This window comes from Lemur catta, chromosome 19 (genome assembly GCF_020740605.2).
Source record: "Lemur catta isolate mLemCat1 chromosome 19, mLemCat1.pri, whole genome shotgun sequence".
In the NCBI taxonomy this organism is placed as follows: domain Eukaryota; kingdom Metazoa; phylum Chordata; class Mammalia; order Primates; family Lemuridae; genus Lemur; species Lemur catta.
The window spans coordinates 28940639-28961052 of NC_059146.1; the positions used below are offsets into that span (position 1 = coordinate 28940639).

Sequence of the window (20414 nt, forward strand, 5' to 3'; positions counted from 1 at the left end):
CAGGAAGAATTTCCCTGAGGGAAGGACAGTAGGGTCACTCATCCTTTCTCTCCTCCCACCCATCCATGGTCCACCTCTGTTCCCAACACTGTGGTTTACCCAAATCTCTTCTGCTATAGTACCCTCTACCTACTAATAGTACCCCCTGACAAATCAGAAATCACCATTAAAGGAACCTTGACACACCCTCAAATATGACCATCTCTTCCCAAACTGCCCCTTTCCACTGGTGGGGAAACCAAACCCAGAAAGTGGAAACTAAGAATGCCAAATAGAAGTAGGATTTCAAGGCCTTTGGCTTATGGGCCTCTCACACGTGTCCCCCTGCCCACTCTTTGCTTTCTGTCCTTTGTGTACACATATGCAAAATGAGGAACATTAATAATAATAACAATAATAATAGAAATGATATGATCCATCTACTTGGCTTCCCTACAGACTTAAATGAGTGGGGCTCTTGCTAAATTATAACCCTTAGGATACATGGGATTTCTCCACCTTATTGTTGGTTGTTATTACTATTTTGCAAGACCTGCCCAGACTCCCTGTCAACTGAGATGATGAGTTGCTCTTATCCAGGTCTGTGGAAAGTTACACTGAATTTGGTTCTGATCTTCTACCCATTTCCCAACCAGAGATGGGCGCTATGACCCTATCCTGGCCTTTGAGGTTCCAGTGAGGATTCCGGAAGTCAAGAGACATTACTGCGTCCAAAGCAAAAGCAAGTCAACACCTGGGGTCAAGTGCCAACCCCAGGATCCTGTTGGGCTCTCTATACACTCCTCCTCCCAGGAGCTCCACATCCACAGCCCTGGGGCCTTCCTTGCCCCAAGACTCAAATCCATGTCCCTGGAATTTGCCCTCCTGAGGACCCTTAAACCTACATCCTGGAAGTACACTGCCATACTTCCTCTCTCACCTCAGTAAAATCCAGACCTGTGGATTTTTCTCTCCTGAAACCCCAAAATCCACAGCTTTGTGTTTCCTCCTCACTCTGAGCCCCAAATCCAAAGTGCAGGTGCTCCCCTATGCAGATCTTTCAAACTCTTCACTTCTGCGTTTATCCACTGCCCCTTCCTAAATCCAGAGCCTTGGAGTATCCCCTCCTTAGGTGCCACAATTTAGTGTGGAGGTCAACTCCTTGTTCATCTGTCCTGAGATCCCTTGTCTCCTCCCTTCTGGCTGCATCCCAGGCTAGGTTGGGTGCATGGTGTGGGGTGTCTGAGGGTGAAATGACACAGCTCCATAATCAACCAAAGTCCACCCTTCTCTTTCAGGTAGCATAAAGCCAAATCATCCCAAACATCACCATCTGACTGTCATTCTCACTGCCACCATGCTGGCCTCCGGGCTGCTTCTGGTGGCCTTGCTGGCCTGCCTGACTGTGATGGTATTGCTGTCTGTCTGGCGGCAAAGGAAGATCTGGGGGAAGCTGCCTCCAGGACCTACCCCATTGCCCTTCCTTGGGAACTACCTGCAGCTGAACACAGAGCAGATGTACAACTCCCTCATGAAGGTGTCACAAGCCTGGGACATGGGTGGAATGGGATGGGGGGATCCTCACATGGCTGGGGCTTTGTGGCAGCAGTCTGACCATGTTCAACTAGAGTCTTAAGAAAATGGAAGTTTTGAAGGTTCAGCCTCAGAGTCCTAGCCAGGAAAGACCAGGGCTTGGCATGCCCCGTCCCCTGACTGGGGGAAATGCATCCCAGTAGGTGATGTCTCGGTACTGGGCCTATTCAGAGCAGGGGCTGCCCTGTAACTACTCCCACCCACATCCACCAGATCAGCGAGCGCTATGGCCCTGTGTTCACCATTCACCTGGGGCCCCGGCCGGTCGTGGTGCTGTGTGGGTATGATGCTGTAAAGGAGGCCCTGGTGGACCAGGCTGAGGAATTCAACGGGCGAGGCGAGCAGGCCACCTTCGACTGGCTCTTCAAAGGCTATGGTAAGGGGGACCCTGGGTGTAGGAATGTGGTCAGGCAGAGTGGATTGCTTCAGTTTCCCCAGCCTTCCTTCGCCTATTCACCTGCCCATGAGAGCCTGTGGCAAAGCCCTTCGTCTGTTCTCTCCCCGTAAAGGATCACTGTTGTCTCTGTCACTCATCTGTCTCAGTGTCCACCTCCCGATTTCTCCCTGCCTGTCTCTGCCCCTGTCTCACTGTCCTCTCCCAGATGTCTCTTCCTTCCCCTACAACTCCATCTCCTACAACCTTTGGGAGTTTCTGTTTTCAAACCCTCGTCCTCTATCTCCATTTGTCGTTTTGTCATTCTCAGCTTCTGTGCTTCTCTACGTTTCTCTCTGTGCTCCTGCCTCCCTTTCTCCTCCTTCTGTCTTAGAATCTCACTTGATTCCTGCTTCGAAATCCCCATGCCTCCACCTCCTGGTAACAATCTCTCCTCTTTCCAGCCTCTCTCTTTCTCCCTAGTTTTCTTCTCCAGCTCACTTCTAGAATTCTTCACCATTTTTACTTCCACCTCCCAGATCTCCACATATCTCACCTCCTTTCCCTCCATCCTCCACCCTCTTTCTACCCGCTTCCTCCTTTCTTTCCTCCTCCATTGAGTGCCCCCCCCACCTGTCTGTGCATCTGTCTTGCCTCTGCTTCTTCTGTCTTCTGATTTTCTTCTCTCATTCCCTCTCTCTGCACAACCCCACTCCACACCTCCTGCCCCACTTCTCAGAAGCCCCCTTGGAACTGTTGGACCTGGTCTGGGGCCTGCCCCCGTCACTCCCTAACCTCCTGCACCCCTTGCTCACCTCCCAGGTGTGGTGTTCAGCAATGGCAAGTGCGCCAAGCAGCTCCGGTGTTTCTGGATCACCACGCTGCAGGACTTCAGCGTGGGCAAGCGCAGCATTGAGGAGCGCATCCAGGAGGAGGCGGGCTTCCTCGTTGAGGCATTTAGGGGCACTCATGGTGAGCCGTGGGTACCCTGGCAATGGGGTGGAAGAGAAGGGAAACGTCAGGAACCTCACGTTCTGGTCAGGCATGGGGACTAGGCTGGGGAAAGGCACCGTGCTCCCAGCTTTGGAGTCTGGAGCTGGGAACTTGGCCCATCACAGCAGTTCCCTTCTCAGACTGGCGTCACCTGCCGAGTGCACTCTGTCCCTCCAATTCCCATTTCTCCCTGAACCCGCCCCACCCTGCAGGCGCCATCATCGATCCCACCTTCTTCCTGAGCCAAGCCTTCTGCAATGTCATTAGCACCGTTGTCTTTGGGGACTGCTTTGACTATGAGGACAAAGAGCTGCTGTCACTGCTGCATATGATGATGGACAGCCTTGAGTTCACAGCTACATCTACAGGACAGGTAACCTGTTCCAGCACAGCCCTACCATGCCCTTACCACAACCTGCCCCTGCTCCCCTACATGGGGACGGGTGCTCCAAACTCCTATCCTTCTCCATACAGTGTCCCCTCAAGATCAACCCCCAATGTTCACAACTGAACAGTTGCATCACAGCCCAGCACAGGTGCCCACTATTCAGTCTCCAAGGACACCTGAATATGTCAACAGATGTTCCCCCGACAAAAAACAAAGTCTGCAAGCATGACACATACCCTAAACTTGGTCTCTTACCTGGCTAGGTGTTCCCATCCCAACTTACCTTACTATCTAACAGCAGATGCTCCCTATTCAGTCCTTCTGAATATCTTAACACATGGAAAAGTGACCCGCTTAACCAATCTCATGAATACCTAAACACCTAGTGCTACAAAATCCAGAACACCAAAATCATTTCACATCTACATAGGTGTCCGAAACCAGCCCACTGGAATATCTAGACAAGTGCCCTCTACTCCACCCACCTAAGTGCCTGAACACCTAGACAGGTACCATAACCAACACCCCTTAACACGTAAATATCTGGACACATTGTTTCCCAAACACCCAAATAAGCGTCTCCCACTGTGCCCACCCACACACCTTACAGAGGTGCCCCCTATGCAGCCTACATGAATACCTAAACACGTGAACAGGTATCCCCTCCCGCTTGAACATCTGAACAACAACCCCACTTTAATACCTGAACTCCTGATTAAAGGCCACCAATGTAGACCCAATAATTATCTGGATACCTGTTTCTAGCCAAGCCCACCCAAATGCCTAAACACCTAGGGAGGTGACCTCTCCACCATGCCAGTCCCACCTCAATAGCTATACACCTTCGAACTCAACCTCATTTGAATATGTGAACACCTAGATGTGTGCTCCAATCCACCCTGACTTGAATATCTAAAACCTAGACATATCACCCAATCCCTCTCATCTAACAGTGAGAGTTAGGGGAGACAGTGGCTATCACACATAACCCACGTGAAGACTTATATATATGTTCCCATCCAGACCCACTAACTTCCTAGAAACTTGGACAGGTGCCTTTAACCCAGTGCCTTCCTTGCCATGAGACAGGTTCCATTTCCATAAGGTCTTGCCACTCACAGCTGTCCTTCCTTTCCCCTCATTTCTCCCCAACCCCCAGTTCTATGAGATGTTCTATTCAGTGATGAAACACCTGCCAGGACCACAGCAACAGGCCTTTAAGGAGCTGCAAGGACTGGAAGACTTCATAGCCAAGAAGGTGGAGCACAACCAGCGCACACTGGATCCCAACTCCCCACCGGACTTCATCGACTCCTTTCTCATCCACATGCAGCAGGTACACCCCAGCAGCCAGCGTGGGGAGGTCCAAAGCCCAGCAGAGGGAAATAAGACTGGGGGGATGGGGGAACAACAGAGACCCATCCAAATTAGCCCCATCACAACAATCTTCACAATCTCCACAGTTACAGTAACCATCACTGTTCCACCGACTGAGCCTTTGCCCACAGGCAGGACTTGTGCATGGTAATCAGAGTAGCAAGCGCTTCTACAGCACTACTAGGCACCAGGCACTATGTTAAGGGCTTTAAGATATTCACCTGTTTAGCACTCACAACAGGTCTTGCAAGAGGTTCTATCACGTCCCAATTTTACAAATGAGGTAATGGGCTGAGAGAGTGTAAGTGGCTTATTTGAGGTTCCACAGTGAGGAAGCAGCACACCTTAACTGAGACCCTGGACTCTCTGACTCATCCTGGTGCCTTTAGCTGTCTCACCTTTCATACCCTGGTTATCAGATACACCTGTGTAGACAGGTGACCTGGCTTTACTGTGTGACATTGGAGGAACCCTACCTCCTTCTAGATGTCAGTCTCCCATCTGTGAAGAAAGGTGGGAGGGCTTTATGGAGTCTGAAGTTCAGGGTTGAAGGATCAAGGGAGGGGATTCCTCCCTAGTAAGCTTCAAGGTTTAGGGAAGGAATAGGATGCTGTTGCTTGAAAGTCTGTGTGTGTCTCAGACAATCTATCTCTTTTTAACTGTCTCTCACTGAAACTTGCCATCTCTGTCCTTCTTTATTATTCTCTCTCTCTATCCCTATCTTTCTAAATATTCCTACCATCTAGAAAGTGACAACCTAGCCGGGTGCAGAAGGCATCGCTTGAGCCCAGGAGTTTAAATGTAGCCTGGGCAACATATCAAGACCTTGTCTCTGTTAAAAAAAGAAAAGTGACAACTAAGCTGATAATTAGAGTTCAGATAGCCAGGCAATGAATATGAGCATTTTGGGCAGAGCCAGCAGCTGGGGCAAAGGCTGAAAACTGGAGAGAGCCTGGAGAATCTAGGATCCCTTTCCGACCTTTGGTCTGGATCTAAGAGAGGTAGGTCCATAGGAAAATCCCCAGAAGGGTCCCCAGGTCATGGGGACTAAGCTCAGCCTAAAGCTCTCTCCCCCTGCAGGAGCAGAAGAACCCCAACACGGAGTTCTACATGAAGAACCTGGTGCTGACCACGCTGAACCTCTTCTTCGCGGGCACCGAGACCGTCAGCACGACCCTGCGCTATGGCTTCCTGCTGCTCATGAAACACCCAGATGTGGAGGGTAAGGCTAGAGGGGGAGGGAAGTAGAGGACCACAGACCCTCAAAGCTGCTCTGAGCCTGGTGCAATGTCCCCACCCCTCCCAGATCCCTGAACCTTCAGACACGCCTTGCTCTCCAGAGACAGGGCAATAGTCAGCTAATAGGCATCAGCTGAGTCTCACTAGCTGCTAGAAGATTGAAAATGTCTGAACTAATTGGTAAATCGCTCCAGTGCTAAGTCCACTGAGTGATCACTGCCCACTCCTCCAGATCATCCCCTAGGATTCCTCCTTTGCGTGCCCCCGCCCACCCCCCCATGATTCTGACATGCCCGGGTTAACAGGACCCTGCTCCAGAATGCATATGACCAACGTCTATTTTGAATGTTCTACATTCATGTCATCCATGTAATCCATCACATTTTACCTATTTGGAGTATCCGTCCCTGCTCTGAGACCCCTAGACACCTAAGCACATTCCTCCTCCTCCCCTAGTCAAGGTCCATGAGGAGATTGACCGGGTGATTGGCAAGAACTGGCAGCCCAAGTTTGAGGATCAGGCCAAAATGCCCTACGCGGAGGCAGCGATCCATGAGAGCCAAAGATTTGGAAACCTAAGCCCCATGGGCCTGGCCCACAGGGTCACCAAAGACACCAAGTTTTGGGACTTCTTCCTTCCCAAGGTACTGCCTCCACACAGCCTACAGAGACCCCCAACCCACTCCCTGTGGCCCCAGAATCCCATCCCCATGAGAAGTTCTCCAACCCCAGCACCCCATGGCCATGAGTTCTCCAACCCCTGTTCCAGTCCCTCCATCAAAGACTTCCACAACCATCATGTCCCTTCAACCTTCTCACTTAGAGACTCCTGAATCCTATGTCTCCCCCAGACTTTTTGCTTCAGAGGAATCAACCCCATGTTACCAAACTTCCTGACTTGAGAGAAATGAGTCCCCTTTCCTCTAGACATTTTGCCTTAGGGACATGAATGTCATGTCCCCAAATATCCTGCCTGGGGGACATGAAACCCCTATGTCCCCCAAACTTCCTGTCTTAAAGACATGAACAAAGCTCCTCCCTGAGAGCATCCCACCTCCATCCCTCCCATTTCCCTTCCCCTGGGGCACCCAAACTCCCCTGTCTGTCCCCTATATACTTTCAGCACACCAATCCCTCAACTTTAATAAATACACCTTCCTCCTTCCTACCAGGGCACTGAAGTGTTCCCTATGCTGGGCTCCGTGCACAAATACCCCAAGTTCTTCTCCAAACCCCGAGATTTTAATCCCCAGCACTTCCTGGATGAGAAAGGGCAGTTTAAGAAGAGTGATGCTTTTGTGCCCTTCTCCATTGGTAAGTGACTGCAGGCCACTGCTCACCCCAACAGGGGGCTCCGTCATCCCCTCACTGAGCTGTAGCCTGGTATCTTTCTCCAGCCTGGACATTCTTCTTAGAATGTAACTGCCGATGCTCCCATAACTACCACGCACCAAGTACCTGCACCCAGGCAAAAGAGAAGGTATGGAGAGAATCAAGGCCCATAGTAAATGAGAGATTTGTCCAAGGTCATACTGCAAATTTTTCAGATCTCTAACAAGGAGATGGCAGCACAGCACGCACATTTGAGAGTGTATTTGGCAGCAAAGGCCATCTAAACTTCCCATTGCTGCAGCCTGGCATAGATCACCCCACGTCATGCACAAAGGAAACAGGCTCAGAGAGGTTTAGAGCCTCCTCTGGAAGTCTCCCTGGGAGAATGCAGCTGAAGGTCAGTAGCGGGGCGAGGTGGCAGTGAGAGTGGGCTTCATCTCCCCCCCTCCCACCTGTCCTCCTCAGGAAAGCGGTACTGTTTAGGAGAAGGCCTGGCTAGAATGGAGCTCTTTCTCTTCCTCACCACCATTATGCAGAACTTCCGCTTCAAGTCCCCGCAGTCGCCTCAGGACATCGACGTGTCCCCCAAGCATGTGGGCTTTGCTACAATCCCACGAAACTACACCATGAGTTTCCTGCCTCGCTGAGCGAGGGCTGTGTGGGGGCAGGGCTCATGCGCCGGGGGAAAGGAAGGGATGGGGCAGGGGAAGAGGTGGGACATGGGCGGGGCTAGCAGGAGGGGCGGGGTCATGGAAAGGGGGCTGGGCAAAGGAAGGCCAGGTGGAATGAAGGAAGAGGAGAAACGGAACCGAATCATTTCACCCTGATAGATGCTTCAGTGCTGGGATGAGAAGAAGGGAAGACTTACAGTGTGCTATGAATGATAATAATAGCAGGTTCTCCGTGTAAGCTCTGTGCCAAAGGTGTTACCCGTTCACCTCACAAAATGCTCACAAACCTAGGCGAAGGAGAACAGTGTTCATCCTCATTTTACACATGACAAAGCTGAGCCTCAGAAAGTTTAAGTCTGTGTCTGAGGTCTCATGGAATAGAAGTGCCCAGCAAGTCCTTGAACACAGATGTGTGCCCACAGCTCTTTGGGCAGATTATGAAAAATCACCTTTTCTCAAGTTAACAACAACTTGGTATATTATCACACAACCTGAAGACTCCCGTCCTAGGGATTTTTCCAGAGGCCTGGTGGGCAGCTGACCTGGCTTCACTACACGCTTGCCCACACTCTTGCCCACTCATTTGTGAGTCACAAATTCATCATCTTTTATCATCACCCTTGAACACCAGAGAGAGCATTGCATAGCTATGTGTATGTGTGTGACCTTGCATGTGTGTATGTAAGTATACATTCATGTTCTCTTGAGTGTATACATATGCAGAAAACGAACACATTTTCTGCTATGCATTTCTGAATGTGGGGCTCTCAGTGATGGATGTGGGGGTCCGATGTAAGATGCAGCTAAGAGTTTCAGAATCACCTGCCTACTCTTAAACAAAGTAGTGTATGTCCCCTTAGAAGCTTTCACACACACACACAAAAGTAACTCAAGGAGTATTGTAGACATAAAGGTAAAATATAAAACCTCTAGGCGATAACAGGAGAAAATTGAGGTAACTTTGGATGTGGTGATGACTTCTTAGATACAATACCCAAAGCAGGGTGTATTAAAAAAAACAAACAAACAAACAAAAAAAAAACTTCTGTTCTGCAAAAGACATTGTCGAGAGAATGAAAATACAAGCCACAAACTGGGAGACAATATTTGCAAGGCACGTATCTTATAAAGAACTTGTATTCCGGCCGGGCGTGGTGGCTTATGCCTGTAATCCTAGCACTCTGGGAGGCCGAGGTGGGTGGATTGTTTGAGCTCAGGAGTTCGAGGCCAGCCTGAGCAAGAGCGAGACTCCGTCTCTACTAAAAATAGAAAGAAATTATATGGACAGCTAAAAATATATATAGAAAAAATTAGCGGGGCATGGTGGCGCATGACTGTAGTCCCAGCTACTCAAGAGGCTGAGGCAGGAGGATTGCTTGAGCCCAGGAGTTTGAGGTTGCTGTGAGCTAGGCTGACGCCACAGCACTCTAGCCCAGGCAACAGAGTGAGACTCTGTCTCAAAAAAATAAATAAATAAATAAATAAGAACTTGTATTCCAAATATAAAAAGAACAGTTAAAATTCAACAATAGAATAAAAACAAACAAATTTAAAAATGGCAAAAGATATCTGAGCAGACACCTCACCAAAGAAGGTATATACATAGCAAGTAAGCATATGAAAAGATGCTCCATGTCATATGTCACTAAAAATTTCAAATTAAAATGATAAAGAGTTACTAGTACATGCACCTATTAGAATGGCTAAAATCCAAACAATGACAACACCAAATACTAACAAGGAAGTAGAGCAACAGGAACACTCATTCATTGCTGATGGGAATGCAAAATCGTACAACAACTTTGGAAAACATATTGGCAGTTTCTTACAAACCTAAACATGTTCTTCCCGATGATCCAACAATCATACACTTTGGTATTAACCCAAATGAGTTGAAAATTTATATCCACACAAAAAACCATATACAAATCTTTATAGCACCTTTATTCATAATTGCTGAAACTTGGAAGGAACAAAGATGTTCTTCAACAGATAAATTGATAAACAAACTGTGATACATCCATACAATGGAATGTTATTCAACAATAAAAAGAAATGACCTACCAAATCACAGGAAGATATGGAGACACATTAAATGTTATTACTAAGTGAAAGAAGCCAGTCTGAAAAGCCTATATAGGGTATGATTCCAAATATATGATATTCTGGAAACGGCGAAAGTGTGAAGACAGGACAAAGATCAGTAATTGCCTAGAATTTGGAGAGAAGCGTGGAAGGGAAAAATAGGTGGAGCACATGGGATTTTTAGGGCAGAGAAAATATTCTGGATCATACTGAAGTGGTGGACATGTGACATTATTTTCTTTTGCTGAGACGCAGTCTCACTCTGTTGACTCTGTTGCCCAGGCTAGAGTGCAGTGGCATTGTCACAGCTCACAGCAACCTCAGACCCCTGGGCTCAAGCGATCCTCCTGCCTCAGCCTCCCAAGAAGCTGGGACTACAGGCACAGGCCACCATGCCCAGCTAAGTTTTGTATTTTTTTGTAGATATGGGATCTTGCTCTTGCTCAGGCTGGACTCAAACTCCTGGCCTCAAGCAATCTTTCAGCCTCAGCCTCGCAAACTGTTAGGATTACAGGCATCACTCATCCCTTCTGGCCCAAAATGATGTTTTGAAGTATATATACATTGTGAAATACTTAGCTAATGTTTTTCACAGAAATTACTTTTTTATGTTAAAATATTCCTTAATGAGCCAGCAGCAATTGTGTATGTGAAGGAGAGTCCCGTAAAGGAAAAATTCATTTGTATAGGCAATAGGTTTCTTAGGTCAAACTAAGATGACCACTGGAGTGTTTTTTCTGACCTGGCCCTCCAGCAAGCTGGCATTCTGGGGAAGCATGAGGCAGCACATTTACATAACCAAGGTGTTATCTCCTATGTGAACCCACGTGATCATGCTTTTGCTTGGCATGTTGGCACTATTGTTCTGAGGCGTATATAAGTGCCTATATTCTCGCTGCATGCTGCATTCCCCCAACAATAAAGAGTATGTCTTATCTGCACCCTGCTGCTTGTGTCTTCTTTCAATTTCCAAAACCTATTCCCGTGCACTCACTAGCCAAAGAGCCCCTCCCCACATTTGGCATAGCCAACAGGATTCAGCTGGGGTAAGTGTCCCTTCCACCCCAGTAGGAGACGCTATGTGGCCTCCCACAGGCTTGTGGCATCCAGTGGCAGCAGTACTCATGTCGTGGGCCCTGCCATGGAGCGGGAGCAGATGGAGTGTATGTCTGCTGCCCTGGAAAAGGCCTTGTGGGCCTTGGAAGAGTCACTGCAGCCTGGGGAGAGTTGGCTGGTTGGGTCGGCTGACTCTTCCTTACAGCCTTCCATGAGCAACACAAGGACACCCTGTGGTGAGAAGCCCAGGTAAGAGAATTACAGTGATAGAGGAAAACCTGGAAGCCCAGGTGCAGGCTAACACAGTTAATCAGTGTTTTGGCCGTGGACCCCAATGAAACCACAAGTACACAGGAGACTGAGGGTGGGGCCCCTCCCCTGCTGAGTGCCCCTCAGTTGTGAAACAGAGAATGGAGCATGTGCAACCCATGGGGCTCTGGGGGTTGGCGCATGGCATGCCTATGGTAATGGAACATGTCACTTATTCTGCTTACACGCCTGTAGAGCTGTGGGAACTAGGGAAACAGTGCAGACAACACCCTGGGGAAGACTTGCCTGCCTGGTTGCTGTGCGTATGGGGCAAAGGGATGGATAGTGTCCTGTGTTCCCCAAGGGAGATGGAGCAATTGGCATCCATAACTATACGTCCTTCCCTGAGGCAGAGGCTACAGACAAGTAGTTGCCTGGTGGGGGCGACCACTCCTCGCCTGAAGGGCTCATGGCTGCTGCCTTCACATTATGGGATGACTCTGGAGAACTACCCAAAGCCGTGAGTAAGTGGACTTCATACCTTGATGATGTGTACTGACTGGACCTAATGGGTGGGAAGGAGTAAATTCTACAGGTGCCTTATTAAATAGAACTCTAGGAATGCAGAGACTAGGTCCAGTTTGACTGATGTCTTCTGGCTCCCATCTGTCTCCAACACCACTGTGAGACTGCACCTACCCAGTCTCTGGTAGGCTCAGTCCATAGTTAACGACTATGGGAATGAATATGTCCATGTCCACCTGTCTCAGCCTGGGCATGACTTTCTGCCATGATGGAGAAACTTTTCTGCAATGTTGAACAAACCCCTTCCTGGACCCAGGACCCTGACCGAGTTTGACCCAGAAGGAGAAGACAGATAATCCTGATGTTTTTAAGGGGTAGGGCCTGTATTTTCATGTCCTTGGAGACCTGCCAAGGACTCTCCTGAACTTAGGACATGGCTCTTGCTGTGCTGTGTGATCTGGCACAAAGCTTTGGTCCCCATCTAGCCCCAAGGGGAAGCACTGATAACAGGGCATGAAGTGTTTTACCCTCAGGAACTCAGTCCTCACCCTTTGAGGTGGGTTTTGTTGTCATTCCCCTTTTATAGATCTAGAGAATGAAACACACAGAGGTTGAGAGCCTTATCCAAGGTCACACAGTGGGTTAGGGCTACATTGTCCAATATGGTAGCCACTTGCTGCACATGGCCTTTAAGTTCTTGAAATGTGGAGTGACTAATTACAATTAAAATTTAATTTAAGTTTAAAAGTTTATACTTAATTCAGTTATTGGAAAACTTCGAAATGTGTTTGGAACAACATGGACACGTAAATCTTCTTTTCAATTGCAAATTTCATGCACTCTAAACACATATGAAGTATTTCTGAAGAAAACTCAGGGTCCCAATTCAGTTGTGATATAAGGGCAAACTAAAAAGCCTCTGCACAGCAAAAGAAATAATCAACAGAGTGAAAAGACAACCTGAAGAATGAGAGAAAATATTTGTAAACTATGAATTCAAAAAGGGACTAATATCCAAAATGTACAGTCAACAACAATGAAAAACAAGTAATCCCATTAAAAAGTGGACAAAAAACATGAATAGGCATTTTTCAAAAGAAGACACACAAATGGCCAACAAGCATATGGAAAAATGCTCAACATCACTAGTTATCAGGGAAATGCTAATTAAACCACAATGAGATATCATCTTACACCAGGCAGAATGACTATTATTAAAAAGACAAAAAGTAATAGATGTTGTCGAGCCTGCAGAGAAAAGAGAACTCATACACCGTTGGTGGGAATGTTAAATTGGGGATATTTTTTAAGTTTGAGCAGGTTCAGCCTCTTTTAGCTCACTCTGATTGTGGGATTGTCAATACAATTCTCTTAAAATCATTGTGGGTTTTCTGTATATTTGAGCCAAATAGCCCTCCCCCCCATTGTGTTTTCAAGACAAGTTTTTCTTTCTAAACTTGGTATTTCTACTTTTGGTGTGTCAGGCTGCTGTGGGAAAATTCACTTAAGAGTCATAGGAGCAACTTTGTCCCTCTAAGAACTCTATTAGACATCACTTTAGTTTTTTTAGTACTCTTTATCTGGGTACTAATTTATGTGTCAGTTTTTAGCTATCTATTGTCATAATAATGCTCCATATATACAATCACAAATTCTCAGTGACAAATAGCAACACGAGTTTACTGTTCATGTGTCTGGTGTGGCTGGCTAGGTGCCTCTGCTAATTTTTGCTTAATTTTTCATATGTTTGAGGGTCAGCTGGCTGATGGCTCATCTAGGATGGCCATAGCTGGCATGACTGGAGTGACTTCGCTCTGCTGCATACATCTCTCCTCCTCCAGAGGGTGAGAATGTTCTCACCCTCTCAAGGTAAAGTTGCAAGAGGGCAAGTGGAAGCGGACAAGCCTCTGCTTGTCTCATATTTGCTGTTTATCTTTTGCTACACTTCTGTATGCATTTCTTTTAGGTGTATATACACAGTAGTGAAATTTTCGACAATTACCTTTAAATTTATCAGCACACCTGACTGAACAAAATCGAAAGTTAATAATCATCTCTACTCTCTTCCCTAGTAATATAAGGAATGTAGAACACTTTGAGCAATCTTCTTTTGTTTTTGCAATTATGAAGCCTTATTTAATTTATTTTATTTATATTTAAAATTATATTTTATTTTTAACTGACAGATAATCATACTTATTTGTGGGTTACAAAGTGATGTATCAATATATGTCTACATTGCACAATAATAAAATTAGAGTAATTAGCATATTCATCATTTCAAACATTTATCATTTCCTTTTGGTGGGAACATTCAAAATCCTCTTTTAGCTATTTAGAGATATACCTTATTGTTTGACTATATTCATCCTCCTCTGCAGAAAGTCACCAGAATTTATTCTTCTTTTCTAATTGTAACTTTGTACCCACTGACCAACCTCTTCATTCCCCCTCCACCCTCCACCCTTCCCCACCCCAGTCTCTGGCAATCACTGTTCTATTTGCTACTCTATGAGATCAACTTTTTAAAATTCTGAATACGAATGAGGACATTTAGTATTTATCTATGTCTGTCTGACTTAGTTCACATCACATAACATCCTCCAGATTCATTCATCTTGTCACATATAACAGGATTTCATTCTTTTTATGACTGAATAGTATTCTACTGTGTATCTATGCCACATTTTCTTTGTCCATGCATCTGTTGATGAACATTTAGGTTGATTCTATATCTTGGCTACTGTGATTATTGCTACAATAAACGTGGAAATGTGGATATCTTGACATATTGATATCCTTTCCTTTGGATATATACCTGGTGGTGGGATTGCTGGGTCATATGGTAGTTCTATTTTAAATTTTTTAGGAACACCCAAACTGTTTCCCATCATGGCTGTACCAATTTACATTCCCACCAATAGTGTGTAATGATTCTCTTCTCTCCACATTCTGGTCAACATTTGTTATCTTTTGACTTTTTGATAATAACCATTCTACCTGGAGTGAGGTGATTTCTCATTGTGGTTTTGATTTGCATTTCCTTAATGATTAGTGATCTGAGCATTTTTTCATATACCTCTGGGCCATTTGTATGTCTTCTTTTGAGAAATGTCTATTCAGGTTTTTTACCCATAGAGAATTGAATTTTTTGTTCAGTTGTTTGAGTTCCTTATATCTTTTGAATATTAACCCCTTGTCATATGAACAGTTTGCAAATGTTTTCTCCCATTCTATAGGTTGTCTCTTCACTTTGTTGATCATTTCCTTTGCTGGCCAGAAGCTTTTAGCCTGATATAATCTAATTTGTCTATTTTTGCTTTTGTTCCCTTTGCTTTTGAGTTCATATCAAAAAAAAAATTCTTGTACAGTTTGATGTCACGAAGCATGTCCTCTATGTTTTCTTTTAATAGTTTCATAGTTTCTAGTCTTACATTTAAGTCTTTAATCCATTTTGGGTTTACTTTTGCTTATGGCAAAAGATAAGAGTCCGGTTTCATACTTCTGCATATGGATATCCAATTTTTCTGGTGTCATTTATTGAAAACACTATCCTTTTCCCAGTGTGTGTTCTTGGCACATTTGTAGAAAATCAGTTTGCTGTAGATTCATGAATTTATTTCTGGGATGTTTATTCTGCTCCTTTGGTCTATGGGCCTCTTTTTATACCAATGTCATGCTGTTTCAGTTTCTATAGCTTTGTAATATATTTTGAAGTCAGGTAATATGATACCTTCAGCTTTGTTGTTTTTGCTAAAGATTTCTTTGGCTCTTCAAGGTGTGTACAATTTATTCTTTTTTTTTTTCAAAATATTAAGAAGATACAAATGTTTTTGTTATATGGATTGAGTCAGGGCAATATATGTGCCCATCACACAAATAGTATTCATTGTACCTGTTAGGTGGGTTTTTACCCATCTGCTCCTCCTCCTGCTTGATTTTCAATGACTTGTACTTCCCTCCGTGCACTTGTGTGCCCATCAGTTAGTACCAATTTCGAATTTATTGGACAGTACATGTGATGTTTGTTTTTCCATTCTTGAGATAGTTTGCCTAGGATAATGATATCCAATTCCTTCCACATTGCTACAAAAGGCATTAATTCCTCCTTTTTGATGGCTGAGTAGAACTCCATGGTGTACATATACCAAGTACAAATGTTTTTGTTACATGGATATCTTTCATAATGCTTAAGTCAAGGTTATCGGTGTGCCCATCACCCAAATAGTGTTCATTATACCCGATAGGTAGGTTTTTACCCCTACCCTTTCATTCCCCCCTTCTTGGTTTCTAATGACCTTTACATCTCTCTGTGCCCACGTGTGCCCAGTCAGATTTGATTTTAAGGGACCGTGATTCCTCTCCCAATACCTTAAGCTTCATAGCTTAATTTTTGATTCTGAGACTGTAGTCCTAATCTCTGTTAAATTTCTAATGCTGAAGAACCTTTGAGTCAAAGATTTTCAGCCTTTTTCCAAAAGAAAATGCACGTGGATGATCACCTGACACAGGCATGTTTCTTGACTCATGTGCTTGTTACAAAACACTACATGACTTTAGAGTTTCCGACTCCCTTCCCACCACCCCTCCTTTGTAGAAAAACAGTCAACAAATCACGTCTAAGCTGCCAACACATATCAGGAAATGTTTGAAACTTGAGATCTGTGGTTTGTTATGAAACATGCAGTGCCCTGGGGTTTGAATTTCTCTCCAGTTGGCCTTAGTTGCCTTTCTGCAGATCCAGAAAAGGGCAAGGAAGTGGATCAAGGATGGTAGTTAAGAGCATAGCCTCTAGAGTCAGACACATCTGGAGACTAGATCTGTCCTAGGGACTTTTACTTGTTAGTTGAACGTTATGGTTCTGAGTCTCAGCTTGCCCACGTGTAAAATGTGAAAAATCATAGAACCTTTATCACAGACTTGTGAGGATTTCATAACATACTCCATGAAAAGTTCTGCTTAGCACAGCCTCAGGCATGGGGAAGCTCAACCCCCTGGAGCTGTTGTTCTCGTTTCTAGGTACTGAATGAAGCTCTTCCCTGTCCCCTGGACTGTCCCCACCTTGATTTTCCTTATTCAGCCCTTCCTTGAGAGTTTTGGTTCAAGGGTCCAGGAAGAAGATGACATCCCAGAGGCAAAGCCCACACAGTTAGGGTATGTGATGGACATTCACCTGTTTGTTCTCAGACCCACTCCTTCCTCTGCTTTTCTACCACAAAGGACTGACACTGCAACTAATTCTGCCTTGATTTGGGTCCATTTGGAGAGGGTATTGAGATCAGGACATGGGTATTTGGTGTACATCGAAGTTTGGTGTCCTCTACTGTAGGAGGTTTTGGAAATGTGTATTGTTAGGAGGCCCTGAAGGAGGAAGTTTGGGATGAACATGGAGATTCTAAGCTGTGGAGGAGAATGCAACATGGAGATTGAGGGCTCTAGGGACCTTATCTTGGTAATGAGGAAAGCTTCAATTTTGGTATTCTTGCATACTCTGCAGTCCAAATCACTGTCCTCAAATCCCTGAACTTCTTGGTTAACAGACTTCATGTAGGAAATCTTGGTTGCCCTCAAATTTGTGTTCTGGCACTGTAAATCCAGTGATCTCCTCATAGACTTTCACTGGAGAAAAAGGAGGATGACCTGGGACTGGGTTTGGTGTGGGAAATGGGAAGTCTGAGGGATTCAGGGACCTAGCAGAAGCTGAGAAATCTTAGACAAACATGAGGGGGAATTTTAGGAATCTAAGTAATTTGGAAGGAGAGCGTGTCCTGCAACTTGGGGATTTCACAGATTCTCTGGGTCTTAGAGGTTACCATGGACCCACAGATCTTGGAGAGGCTGGATGGTCCCATAGGAACCCAAGGTTCTCAAGGCGTTCTAATGGATTTTGGGTTGTCTAGATCTCTGGACTAGCTTTCACAAGTGAAGGAGGAGAAAAACTCCTGTGGAGTCTTGAGGAAGGAATCTAACTGAAACCCAAGGGAATCAGAAAATGTCAATATTTTGCAATTTCTGTGCTGTAATGGAAAGAATCAGAGGTCTTAAAGTATCAAACAATTTTATTTGGCTCTGAGTGTCCCAGGGTCTTCAAAGACTCCTAGAGATTAAGGGCTCTGGGAAAGGTTGATATCTAAGTCAGCTCATGCTTCTGTAACAAAGGAAGGAACAAAAGCTACATTTGTTTGGGTAGGAGCTAAATGCCTCCTCTGTGGGCTCTGACCAGGAATCAAGGGGTTTGGAATTCTGTCTGCTGCTGTATCCCACTGTGGTGGGGCCTGCACTAAGTTCCAATGCAAAGTCCCACATGCACATCCCTCTCTCCCCCAAACACACGAATTCTCTCTCTGGGCTGCAATGTCTAGGGTTGGTGGAGGGGTGGTGTAGACAAGGCAAGTCTATCCTTCCTACCCTCTTCAATGCATATTTTTTGTTGTTATGCTAAGACCAGGTACTGTGATCTTTCACCTGATTTTCTAGCTCTTGCGAAGGTGTTTTCTTTTTGCTTAAATTGTTTTTATTCTTGTTTCAGCGTACTGTGGGGGTACAAAAGTTTAGGTTACATATTTGCCCTCCCCCCCCCAACCCACCGAGTCAGAGCTTCAAAGGTGTCCATCCCCTAGACAGTGACTGAAGTTGTTTTCTTGATGTTCCTTTGAGGGGATGCTCACTGGGGGGTTCTATTCAGCCATCTTGTCTCACCTCCCCTCTCAAAGGGAGAAATTTTATAGGTTATTAAGTATGAAATGTCCAATTTCCTTAAGGACTAAGTTCAACAGTTGATATCTCTGATGTTCCACTTCGACACTTCTTGTTTTATTTTTTTTATTGTGAAGGTACATACTCAGTCTTTCAGTTTTTTTTTTTTTTTTCTTTTTTTTGAGACAGAGTCTCACTCTGTTGACCGGACTAGAGTGTGGTGGCATCAGCCTAGCGCACAGCAACCTCAAACTCCCGGGCTCAAGCAATCCTACTGCCTCAGCCTCCAGTTTTTCAAACGCAAGCTTTGGCTTGTGATTATCTTTCAAAAAAATTTTTAGAGCAATTTCTGTGAAACTATGGGTAAGTCAAAAATTTGTGTTATTTTCGAATATGAGTTCCATCATGGAACCAATGCAGTGCAGAAAGCTTGAAATATCAACGAAGTGTTTGGGAAGGACATAGCGAATGAATACACAGTACATCAGTGGTTTGAGAAGTTCCATTCTGGTGATTTTTATCTTGAAAATGAGCCATGTGGGTGACCTGAGACCAACGTGGATAATGAGGAGCTGAAAGCCACAGTGGAAGTGAACCCATGGCAACCTATGTGCAAATTAGCAGCAAGGTTTGACTTTACTGTTCCAATAATATTTGACCATTTGAAACAAATTGGCAAGGTAAAGAGGGTGGATGGGTGGGTTCCACGTGAATTAAATGAGCGTCAGAAGAGAGATTGTCTCAAAACTTGCCTTTCTTTGCTGTCACAACATAAAGGTAAATCATTGCTACACCATATTGTTCTGTATGAAAAAAAATGGATTCTTTTTGACAATCTCAAGCATTCGGCACGATGGTTGGATAAAGATCAAGTGCTAAAAGGGCGTCCAAAACTGAATATTCCTCAGAAAAAGCTAATGGTGTCTGTTTGGTGGTCCAGCGCTGGTATTATCCACTACAGCTTCATGAAACCTGGTCAATTGATTACAGAAGATGTCTACTGCAACCAACTGGATGAAATGATGAGGATTACTTGCAATTAAGCAGCCAAAATTGGTCCATAGAGACAGGTCAATCCTCTTGCAAGACAACGCTTGGCCATGTGTCACACAAGCAACACTGCTCAAACTACAGAAGCAGGACTTGGAAACTCCCTGTCATTTGCCATTTTCACCAGCCCTTACACCAACTGACTACCGCTTCTTACAGGCTTTGGACCACTTCTTGCATGGAAAAATATTCAATTCTCAACAAGGTGGGAAAAACGCCTTTTGTGATTTCATCACCACTTGCTCTCCAGGCATAAACAAGCTACCGTTAAGATGACAAAACTGTGGACAGTTTCCGTGCATACTTTGATCAGTTATACTGCTTCTTGTCGGAGATATAATAAACTACACATTTGATTCAAAATCAGACATTTCATATTTAATGACCTAACATAATGATAAAAGGGTCAGTCCATCAGGAAGGTACAATAATTATAAATATTTACAGACAATAGTATAGCACTAAATTACATGAAGCATCTTGACAGAAATGAAGGAGAAATAGATGATTCAATAATAATACTTCGGGACTTCAACAGAACAACTAGACATAAGACCAACAAAGAAATAGAAGATTTGAGCAGCACCATAAACCAAATAGACCTAATAGAAATCTATAGAAGACTTTGCTCAATGACAACAGAATAAACATTCTTCTCAAGTGCACCTAGAACATTCTCTAGGATAGACAATACACTAGGCCATAAAATAAACTTCAATAAATTTAAAAGAATAGAAATAATACAAAATATCTTCTCTGTCCACATGGAATGGAATCATAATAACTAAAAAAATTGGGGAAATTCACA

At 44.9% G+C, this 20414-nt stretch overlaps 1 protein-coding gene across 2 annotated transcripts; it reads left to right on the top strand.

Annotated features, from left to right (window-relative positions):
* The first annotated feature begins 1322 nt into the window (after positions 1 to 1322).
* On the top strand, positions 1323 to 7944 carry LOC123624295 (cytochrome P450 2A13-like). 2 transcript variants are annotated; one of them, XM_045531934.1, is made up of 9 exons: positions 1323 to 1516; positions 1786 to 1948; positions 2768 to 2917; positions 3151 to 3311; positions 4486 to 4662; positions 5784 to 5925; positions 6399 to 6586; positions 7115 to 7256; positions 7740 to 7944. In XM_045531934.1, the coding sequence occupies exons 1-9, from the start codon at positions 1337 to 1339 to the stop codon at positions 7919 to 7921; spliced, it is 1485 nt and encodes a 494-aa protein (XP_045387890.1). In that variant the 5' UTR covers positions 1323 to 1336; the 3' UTR covers positions 7922 to 7944. The 2 variants fall into 2 exon arrangements, with proteins under 2 accessions (XP_045387890.1, XP_045387891.1); XM_045531935.1 differs by lacking the exon at positions 1786 to 1948 and having other exon boundaries at positions 1323 to 1538.
* Positions 7945 to 20414: the final 12470 nt, after the last annotated feature.